Genomic DNA, 11,809 nt, shown 5'->3' on the forward strand with positions numbered 1-11,809 from the left:
TTTTTGTTTTGGGTATTTTTATATGGCTGAGCAGGCTGGGTGACAAAACAATGTATCAATGTAGTTTATTCTGTTTTTGACATGGCTCAGATGTCACTGTCTTGTTTCTGGTATTTAAAAATATTAGGTCTACGTATAAATAAATTAACCTTTAGAGCTGCAGTGTACAAGTTTACTGGTGAATTATGTATTTAAAAACCTCAGAATATGAATAAACTTAAAATCGTATTTTGACGATTACCCTGAAGTGAGTTAGTTTAACTTAAAAGCATCACTAATCAGAGTCTGGTCCAGGACCAGTGTACAGCAAAAATTCATAATCAGACCCTACCTCAGACCTACCGAATCAGAGTCTACATCTGAACAAGATCCACTGGTGATTCATAGACATATTCAATTTTGAAAAAACACTGTTTTACTTCTATGCCTAAATCTGTTTATAAACAGAAAATTATACATTTGAAAAAGCCATAATGTAGGAAATGGCAAAAACATTCATTAGAAGATCAGTGCTCACAGGGAATATAGTCAGTGGTATGGTAACAGCTATCTGTGATGTTGGGGGGGTGGTTATCACGTTATGAGGGGTGTAAATGTCTAATCATGGTGTTTTGTACACCTGAAACTAATATAAAAAAATAAAATAAGGGGAAAAAAGATCAGTGCTCAATTATGCTGTATCTGATTACATATTTGGAAATAATATTATTATTTTTACTTGCATATAAGTGTATCTAATATCCTGTAAATTCCTACCTTATTTAAAAATGAAGCCAGATCTGATAAAAAGCCAAGAGCTGTCCAGCTTCCTTATCCTGCCTCATCCTTCAGGTCCTGCTTAATGCTGCATTTGGATCACTCATCAACATGGGTTACAACATCAGCCTGAACACTAATCTTACGGTCCCTTTGACTTATATTTGGTCTGTAGTTAAAAAAAGTAATTAAATAATCTGACTTAAAACAGCTTGATTTGGCTGCAACTTGCATTTGGAGTGGAGATAAATACAAAAGCAAATCATATTAATAAAATATTTAAATTTGGTGTATGACAATGATGATTTGTTTAGCACTTCCCATGTATCATATAGTGTGTTAAATATACTACATGCACTTTCTCATTTAATGTTCATAAACACCCTTTGAGGTAGTAACAGTCATTCCCTGTCTCAAATGACAAAGTCGAAGCATAGTAGGGTGAAGTTACCTGCCTACGTGAGATGGCAGGTCGGGAGCAGAGCCAGGCCTTGAGCCCGAATCTGTCTCACTCCACAGCCCAGGCTCTCAACCCTGTTAAGTACTGTTAGCTATGACACATTATAATTATAATGTGCACAACATCTGGCAATATTCAGCAGTGAAAAATAGGCTTAAAATTGTCTGCTATAATTGTTTAGTTCCTATTTCAAAATTAATCACTTGCTCATTTACTCTTGTTGCAGGAATTAGTGAATCTTATCAGATGGGAATTTTCCGAATACTTGCTGGCATCCTTCACTTAGGCAATGTTGGATTTATGTCTCGAGATTCAGACAGCTGCACAATACCTGTAAGTTCAGAACAAGCTTAGTGTGATGACAGTTGATTTGTGTTTTAGTTTTGTTGATTTCTTTATGGAACAAATATATTTGAAGTCTCTCTATTAACATTGTCAGAGAGATAATTATCAGAAAGATGTATTATCCAAAGTAAAATCTTGAACTGAAAATAATGAAATATGGATTCTAATCCCTGGTGCACAATGGTTTTGTGTGTGTGTGTGTGTGTGTGTGTGTATTATGGGGGGAGGAGACTTGAACTCCCCCCATTATGGGGGGAGGATACATGTTTGATCTATATAAACAGAGATAGGAAATATGAGATGTGAAAGTTGGATTGGTGAGTCTGGAGAGAAGGGTTCATTTGGCACCAGTACCAAGAACTGATAACTTTATTTATGTCTCCAGCTGTGGAAATGTAATATGATTTAAAAGCTATTGAAGAAACTGTTAGCAGTGGTTACTCCTGGGAAAAGGGACTAGATGGCTGTGGGATAGGGTGTCCTCACTTTGATTTACACCTAGTGATAACTGCATACTGAGAATTAAAGCACAATTCCATATGTGGAAACATTTGTGTTTAAACTGTAACAAACCTGACAGTCCTGATTGTCCTGATTGGGCATTTGTGATTTGCAGTATTTGCTGATTACTCCATCAAAGATAACACACACACGCACGCGCACATACACACACACACACACACACACATTTATTAGATACCTTTTAACTTTATTAAACTGGAGTAAGTTTTAATATAATTAATTAGTTTTCGGTTCTGCTTCCTCAAAGATTGTAATAGAAGACAATCTTGAGATTTATGTTACGCTCTTCAGATACCTGAGATGATATTAGCAAATAAAATGTAAATTAACGTGTGTGACTTAAATTTGGATAAATTTGACTTTTGTTTTGAAAAATATGTTTCAGTATCTCTGTCTGGGTTCAATCCCAACTCTGTTATTTACCTGCTCTATGTGTTTGGTGAGTTGCTTAGCTTCTCTGAACCTTAGTTTCCTCATCTGTAAAATGAAAGTCTCTTGGTGCTCTGATTGACCTTCAGAGTTTTGGACTAGGTGCTCTGATTGACTTTCATGCTGAACAAATTGTACTTAAAAATATTTTTTAAATAAATACACAAGAACTCCTCAAAGGCCAAAACCGAGGTGAAAATAGGAGCTCAGAAAACGAAGCAGAACCCTGAAGCTAGGACTCATTTTGAGGGCATTTGCTGAACCCAGTGACCTTTAGCTTTGGTTTTCGTAGCTAAGTGGGGTGCAAAAGGCAAAAGACAAAGCCTAGGACTTACATAAATGGGTAATAAATGGGGGAACCACTGCCTAAAGCTGAGACCCTAAATTAGGAACTAGTAATAAATTTTCCCACCATCCATTCCAAGAGTACAAGGAAAAGTTAATTCAGCTCAAGCCTTGGTGCTAAGTAGAGGAGGAAAAAACAGTTCCCTGAAAATTGATAACAGTGAACTGACCCTCACACATACGCCCATCCTGATTTCAGAGTTCCTTGGTGGTCCCAGAAAGCTACATACAGAAAACTTAGCTTAAATTGGTCCTGGATTGGTAGCGCCATAGATGCCCGACAGAAGCAAATGCAGATTTACTTTGAAGGAGGATCCACCTTCAATCCAGTGCTCAATAGAATCCCATGATAAAAGTTACAAAAAATATTGGCTTACAGTAAAAAAATGCAAATCTCATGATGAAACAAAATAGAAGGAGCTATGTAAAACAACAGAATAGCAGAATCAAACCTGCTAAGGATGCCAAAAGAAATTAATTTTGATCCAGTTTTGACACAACTGAGGAGAGAACTGATGAGCAAGAAGATAAATGTGAAGAAATTATCCAAAATGCAAGGTAGGACCCAGAGATGGAGCACTTAAAACAATAGATTTTAATTAAAATAATTTTAATCTAATGAGACTTCCTAACAGAGAAAAAAAACCAGAATGAGGCAGACGTGCTTGAAGAAATAATTACTAACAAATTTCAGAACTTGTGAAATGACACTAAACCACAGATTTGGAAAGTTCAAAAACATCTCAGTTAGAATAAATAAAAAGAAATCTACCCAAGGCACACCATAATGATAGCAAAGGCAAAGAGAAAATCTTAAGGCAGAGCACTAACATACCAGAGGTGCCACAAAAATGTACACACATGACTTGTATTCTTCTTTTGTTATCGGTATATATCGAGTATTACAATTTTAATACAGGTTTTTTCCTTTCTTAAAATGTGTATACTTTTTTTGGCACCCTCTGTATTAATCTTGAAGAAATAGCAATTAAAGTGATAGCTCACTTCCCAACTTTAACAGTATGACCCAGAAAACAGTGGACTACCATCTTCAGTGTTCTAGAGTAAATAACTATTAACTTAAGATTGTATATCCAGTAAAAATATCTTTCTAAGATGAGGGAAAATTAGAAGTGTTTTCAGACAAATAAAACTTGTGAGAATTTGTCACCAATAGGCCCTCACTAAAGGAAACATTAGAGGACATTGTTTAGGCAAAAGGAACGTGATCCCAGGTAGAAGATCTAAAATGTGAGCAGAAATGATGAATCAATAAACTAGTAAAGTATAGGCAAATGTAGGTAAAAGTTGATTAATTGAAACAGTAATAATAATGAATAATGTATTGGGCTGCAAAAGAGAACTCTTCACAAAATACCTATTAGTTACAAAGGGAAAAGTATCTTTCAAGTGGAGAAATCTGGACATTCCCTTAACCAAGTGACCACAATTGACATGACCAATAATGGGACCGATCAACATCCCATGGCTTCTGATATGGCGCACTGAGGAGAGTGCAACATCACTTCTCTGGTATTCCTGCTAAAAGGCATGACCCAGATCTAATTATGAGGCAAAATCCTACAGACTCAAATTGAGGGAGGTTTAAAAAATGTCAAGGTCACAAAAGACAAAAAAAAGTGAAGAAATGTTCAGATTAAAAAAGACTAATGAATCATGGTAACTGAATTCAATGCATGAACCTAGATTGGATCCTGGACCATAGAAATGGGGTGTGTGTGTGTGTGTGTGTGTGTTTCCATAGAGGACATTATTAAGTCAATCAAAAGAATTGAATTAGATCTGGAGGATAGAAAATAGGGTTGTACCATTGCTAATTTTCTGATTTAGTTCATTATACCATAGTTATGTAAGATAATGTCTTTGGTTTTCAGGAAATGCACACTGAAATATTTAGTACTAAAAGGCTATTATGTTTGCAACTTAACTCTCAAAACATTCTGAAAAAATAATGTATGTGGATATGTGTGTGAAAGAGTGAGAGCTAAAGAACATGATACAAGCAAATGTGGTAAAATGATAAACTGTATTTAGGGAGTCTGGATGAAGGGAATTTTTTGTACTATTCTTGCAACCTTTCTGTTAGTCTAAAAATTGTTCAAAGTGAGAAGTTAAAAAAAAAATAAAGTGACTCACCAGCCCCTCCTCCCCCAAAAAGGATAGAATGAAAGTCCTGGATAACAGAGCACATAGATTAGGATGAGAGTTTGGAGTTAGCGTTATCAAATTACATTAAGCTAACTAATACAAGTTAGTGCTTCTTTATAAAAATAGAAACAGAAAGTAAATCTTTCAAACTAGTAGAGAGAAAAATGGACTGAAAAACATAATCCACATGTATCAAGAAAGGGAGAGAAAACTTAGAAATAGTGGAACAAATAAAGACACGAAATAATTATAAATGGATTAATGTTTCAGTTAAAATAGATTGTCAGACTGGTTTAAGAATTCAGGTGTATACTTTTGAAAGGAGCATTCCTAAACATAAAGGTACAGAAAGTTTGAATATAAAAGGTTTAGAAAAGACGCACCATAATAGCTAGAAAAAAACAAACAAAAAAAACTGTCAGAGCTATAATGATACTGGACAAAATAGACTTCGAGGCCACAGCAGTACTAGAGATAGAGTCAACATGTAATGGTTGATATTTTATTCATTAGGAAGAGGTAACAGTTCTACACTTGCACGTACGTAATGACGTAACCTCAAAATATATGAAGCAAAAATCAACAGCAACCCCAAGAAGAAATGGACAAATCTTTTGTAGTGGGAGATTATTGACTTCTCTCGATTATTGGTAGGTGAAGAAGTTCAAAACTTAGGAAAGGTATAGAAAATTTGAACCAAACAGTTAACAACCTTGATGTAATAGAACAATATAGTGACACCATTCAAATGGAACGTCTCTGGCTTCACCTCCTGCATCTTTTCCCTCATCAGCTTCAGTCCCTCATATTGCTGGTAACCCTCCCAGCACAGGATTTTCATACCAGCTATTTCCTCAGCTTGGAAGACCCTTTCCTCCCCCGTTTACCAAGTTAACACCTCATCCTTTAAATCTGAACTCCGTCTTTCAAGCAACTGTCTTCTGCCTCCCTGAATAAGGCACACTCATCTTACATGGAATCTTAGTACAGTGTCTTTCTCCTTTGCAGTAATTTTACATTTTAGGGAGTCATCATTTGATGAATATCCATTTTCCCTAGGACCATAAATTCTTGGAGGACAGGGACCATGTCTGCTTTTGTTTCCTGGCAGATAAGGGGCACTCAGTAAATATTTATTGACAGGCTGACTGATTTTCTGATTGACTGACTGAAGGTGCCTGAAGAGAGATACACACAAATGCTATGAAGACACAGGAAGAGGTCGTTTTGGAAATGAACCCTAGAAGAGATTGTAAAATGCTCCTAGATGCTGGTTTGATGGATGATTGTGATTATTATCACTGATCGGCTTTCAGTGATCTTGGTGTTTGTTATAACAAAAAAATGGCTAGGTTTTATTTGTTACTACTTTATTAGTATTTTTCAGTAAATCCTTATTTGATGGATCTGATCAGAGGAAATAACCCCTTCTCCTTCGGCAGCCCAAGCACGAACCTCTCAGCATCTTCTGTGACCTCATGGGCGTGGACTATGAGGAGATGTGTCACTGGCTCTGCCATCGGAAGCTGGCTACTGCGGCGGAGACGTACATCAAGCCCATCTCCAAGCTGCAGGCCACAAATGCCCGTGATGCTTTGGCCAAGCACATCTATGCCAAGCTCTTCAACTGGATTGTAGATCATGTCAATCAGGCTCTCCATGCTGCTGTCAAACAGCACTCTTTTATTGGTGTGCTGGACATTTACGGGTAAGCATATTCGGCTTAGTGGTCTGCCAGAGAGCATTTCTTTCTAGTGACTCTTTTGTAGTGACTCTGTGTGGGTATTTGATTCTGTCTCTAACTGGTGAGGAGAAGGGAAAATTAGAAGAGAATTTCTAAAAATCTAAATTTATTTGCTAGTTTGCCTTCTCTGGGTACCTTTCTTTAACTGTTAAAACACTTCCTGTACAATTTGTGCTTTTTGATGCCTAATTTTTCATTATCTGGTTCAATTTTTCAAAAGAACCTATGAGATCTCTATTCCCAGTTCCCTTCTATGTAGAGGCTGTGAGTCTGTACATTGACAGGAACAATGGCTTTTTCATAATTTGTGTGTTTCCGATTTGGGGATTAATTAGCCTTCAAAAATTCACATTATTGAACAATTCTGCATGCTACAGCCTTTTAAAAAAATCTTTCAGCCGCTGGCTGATGCCTGTCTGCTGGATACTCATCCCACGTTAATGACTTATAACCCTTATCTTCACTGATGTGGAAAGAAAGTTTTACAGTGTTGGGGAATTCCCAATTGTTTTCTTTCTAATGTGCACATTTTGAAAATTTTTAAAAAGCTATTTGTTCCCTTTTCTTCTCTTCCCATGTTATTTTTGGTTTTACAGATTTGAAACATTCGAGATAAATAGTTTTGAACAGTTTTGCATAAATTATGCAAATGAAAAACTGCAGCAACAATTCAATATGGTAAGAATTTTCTTCCTTCAATGCTATTCTGCTACAAATTATTCTCTTGAATTCCTAGTCTATGTTTAAAGCCTGGTTCCTGAAATGAAGTTGTGAATTACAATTATCATCTGGAGTTTAGAACAGCTAAACTGGAACTTATGATTAATAAATGATGCAACACTAGAAAAATGTTTATGGTCCAGATAGAATTCAAGGTCATTCTTGGATTGCTTTCTGAGAATAGTGAAAATTTGGTTCAAATAAATTGAATGAGAGAAGCAGGAAGTGTGTTAGGTAGTAACATAGGGAGTATGGAGCTTTGAGCCCAGGGGTATCCCTCAGTTTGTTGTTCTTGACGCTAGTTATGTGTGCAGTTAACTCTGATTTGTTGTATTAGCAAGCTGTCAGAACAAAAAATCAGAGCAAATTCTCTTTTCTACGTATTTTTTATGTATTCTCTTTTCAACAAGACAATGGCAATGGAAATATTTTGAGAGTAGCTCTTGTGAATTAGTAATATGAAATATCTTAAAACATTAGCATTAGGGCTACTGTGAGCTGCACCTTCCTTAGAAAAGAATGAGTCACCCATAGGAATTGGAAGACACATGGAAGACAAGAGGGCCGAAGGACAGGAAAAGAACCCTGAATAAATATCTTCATCTTACAAAGAGAGACATCCCATAGTATCGTCTATTGCTGATGAAGAAAAAAATAGAAGTTTAAATATATGTATTATTTTATGTTACAAAATTAATAAAAACAAAAAAAAGATCTAAAAATAGTAATATTGGGAGGATAGGGGAAGAGCAGTGAAGAGGTGGTGTATGTGAATTTAGACTCATCTATCTTATCAAGAAATCAATAGATAATGTTTCCAATGAATAAATAAAAAAATAGCAGATAAGCATATTCTTTAAAGGTATATATCAGAAGAAACAGCTAAAGGAATTAAAAACGGATGCCTGTTGGGAGTGAGACTGAGGTTGGGAGGGATGGGACAAAGGATTGTTGCTTGTCAGCATAAAATCTTTAGACCATTTGACTTTTAAAAATATTGCATACACTGTGATAAAAATTTAGACCATCTTTATTTAGCAAATTAAGCTACTTAGCACAATGATGTAGAGGTGAGCTTAAAATCTTAAGCTTATGACTGTTTCCGTAAGAAGGTGATGGGCACATTTTTCATCTCTGTGTAAGGAACATTAATAAGATCCTATCAGAGACTAAATTGAGTACTATCTTTTCTTAATGGTTTTCAGAGTCTCCTAACACTTTAATCAGTGCCACAGCTTTCTGTTCTTTCCCAGTATATTTTGACACAAGTTGACTAGAAGTATAAGGAACCAGTGTCAGCCTCATCAGGAACTGGCTAGTTTGTCTATTTCTCAAGGGCCTCGGGTCTCAGAATGTGTTTCTGATCCTCTTTTTTCTCTTTCTCTTTCCCTCTTTCTGTTTCTATCCATTCCTCCTTCTCTCTCTCTTTCTCTCTTTATCTCTCTCCATCTCTCTCTCTCTCCTCCCTCCCCCGTCACACACACATACAATACTGCATCTTAGCTTCTCTCTGCACAACTGCTCCATTCCCTCTAATTACCAAATGGTATATTCTTTCCTTCTATTCTGTACATATTTTCTTTACCTCAAGATTTCTGCTTCCTCAAAGTTTCTGCTTCCTCAGTCATTTCTAACTTCCTGTGAACGCAACAGTGATTGGAGTGCTCCTCCCATTCTCTTAACTTGCTGACCGTGTTTCCCCGAAAAAAAGATCTTGCCAGACCATCAGCTCTACTGCGTCTTTTGAAGCAAAAATTAATATAAGACCCAGTCTTATTTTAATATGATATAAGACCAGATATAATATAATATGATATAATAACATAATATAATATAATATAATATAATATAATATAATATAATATAATATAATATAATATAATATAACATAATATAATACAATACCGGGTCTTATTTTACTATAATATAAAACTGGGTCTTATATTAATTTTTGCTCCAAACGACACATTAGAGCTGATGGTCTGGCTAGGTCTTATTTTCGGGGAAACACCCCGAAAGAATGGGTAGCTCCCATTCTTCTTTCAGCTCCAGCTTCCACTATTACTTGCCTGTTCCCCCATTCTTACACCTGAGAAAGAGAATCTGATTAACCCAGTTCATTTTTCATCCGACGTCTCTGGCAATAGCGTGCCCTCAGGTACATCCCCACACTTGGTCTAGTCAGCTGTGACTAGGAACATGGGGTCTCACAGGAAAGAACTTGGCGACTTAGGGCTGCTCCCTTAGCAGGAGCTGTGGGTGGGCAGTGGGCAGGAGAAACACGGTGACTGGCAGGTTTGGTGCGTAGAGACATTACCCTATTGACCAAGGATCTCATCATATTGAACCTCATGCCCACATTATCATTTTGACAATTGAGCATCCAACATTTCTGAGGCCCCACAGACTTTTCCAAACGTAGACATAGAGATATGTGTGAGAAACAAGCCCTATTTCAAGTCTGGAGCAGTGTTTCTGTTGTCATTGTGGAGACTGCATATAAATTAATTTAAAAAAACAGGGCTCATTGTTTTGGACAATATTGGTTCCATCAGTCAAGGCATCTTGCTGACAACATGGTGCCCTATTTGTCTTCTCATTAATCAAAAGAACAGAAGACATTTGCTTTGTAATTAGCATGACATAAATATTCAGAAAGTTGACCATGGTTTGTTTTCTTTTAACTAAAGTTTATTACAGCTGGTTAGACTATAAATGCTGCAAATGAGCCAAGAGTGGCATTATAAGTATAGAATAAAGTGGGAAAGTTCCAGGAGCCTGAGGAGAGTTATGTATCAGAAATCCTGGTGACACCTAAGTTTCATGGGGTTTTGGATCCTACATGTGTTGTCTGGTCATAGCCACAGAGGGCTAATCATCCCAGAAAAGTAGCAAGATGTGTGAGAGAACTAAGGAAGACAAAGGCAAGTAAAGGAAAGCAGAAACCTCCAAGCACTAACAAGGAGAGGCCATTAGCTTCTGCAGGAACTGGAAGTTGTGGGTGGGCTGCGTTGGCTGGGTGGCCTGAAGCAGGGGCTACAGCAGAGGTGGGCTTGCCCTTCTTCCCTGGACTAACTTAACTGCCATTCACCTGCAGAACTCAGGTCACACGCCCTTCCTCAGGGAAGCCTTCTCTCACTATCCTGTGTCCAAGCTAGGTGAGCACTCTTGCTCTCATAGCTCGCATTATTTTCCTCTGTAACATTATTACAGTTTGAATTATATTCCTTGTGATTATTTGATTTCTGTCTGTTTCTCTTACTAGTCTGCAAACACCATGAGGGCAGAGCCCATGTCTATTTTGTTAATGGTGTTTAGTGGGTGGCACATAGTAGAGAGTCAATACATATTTTTGCTTAAACGAGTAAATGGATATCAGAAGGAATGGTGGGGCATTTAGCAGAAATAGCCCTGAACTGGTAGTGGCTGCAGCTGCTTACAGGATTGGATCTAGAATCCAGAAAAGTGAGCTATAGATTCCCTGACTGTGGAGAATAATCAAGGCAGACACAAAAGACTGACTATTATCCAGTTCTGAAGCACATGAACTTCAACACCACAGACCCATGCGAGAATTACTTTGTTAGGCCGTAAGCATCGCGCAGCATGGTCCAGTGGTCTGCAGGGCATCCACTCTGCATAGTTGTTCAAGGCCATCTAAGGCATTTCTATGCCCTTGTTTTAATAGCACTGCACAATAATTTAAGAGGCAAAAAAGTATATAGTGCAGTTTGGGATGGATACATATCAAAAAATTTTAAAAACTGGTAAATTTATCAGCTACTTAAAACAGCCACATACCTAGATTTACTTGTTTACCAAGAACCCTATGTAGCTGAGAGTTTTTTCAAAAGGTTTTTATTAAAATATAGCTAACATACAATATTATATTAGTTTTAGGTGTACATTATAGTTATTCAACAGTACCCACTTTGTACTATATATAGTTATTACCATATTATTAATTATATTCCCTGTGCTAAAGAAGTGATTACCATAAGTCCAGCAACCATCTGACACTGTACCACTCAGTCACAATATTATTGACTCTATTCCCTATGTTATACATTACACCCCAAGTCATATTTGTTTTATACCTGGAAATATGAACCTCTTATTCCCATTTATCTTTCTCCACTTCTTTAATTTTTCAACTACATTTGACATTTAATATTATTTTATATTAATTTCAGGTGTACAGGACAGTGGTTAGACATTTATATACTTTACAAAGTGATCCTCCTGGACTATGCTAGTACCCACATGGCACTGTACATAGTTATTACTATATTATTAATTATATTCCCTATGCTTTACTT

General features: G+C 36.7%; 1 protein-coding gene across 8 annotated transcripts in view; it reads left to right on the plus strand.

Annotated features, from left to right (window-relative positions):
- The window catches only part of MYO5A (myosin VA), a 163,496-nt gene that overhangs the window by 76,135 nt on the left and 75,552 nt on the right, over positions 1-11,809 (plus strand). For all 8 annotated transcript variants that reach the window (XM_033107344.1, XM_033107342.1, XM_033107343.1 and 5 more), the window contains exons 9-11: positions 1,443-1,549; positions 6,469-6,734; positions 7,367-7,448. In XM_033107344.1, coding sequence (XP_032963235.1) covers positions 1,443-1,549; positions 6,469-6,734; positions 7,367-7,448 — 455 coding nt within the window. The remainder of the gene's footprint in view (positions 1-1,442; positions 1,550-6,468; positions 6,735-7,366; positions 7,449-11,809) is intronic.

This window comes from Rhinolophus ferrumequinum, chromosome 6 (assembly GCF_004115265.2).
Source record: "Rhinolophus ferrumequinum isolate MPI-CBG mRhiFer1 chromosome 6, mRhiFer1_v1.p, whole genome shotgun sequence".
Classification (NCBI taxonomy): Eukaryota; Metazoa; Chordata; class Mammalia; order Chiroptera; family Rhinolophidae; genus Rhinolophus; species Rhinolophus ferrumequinum.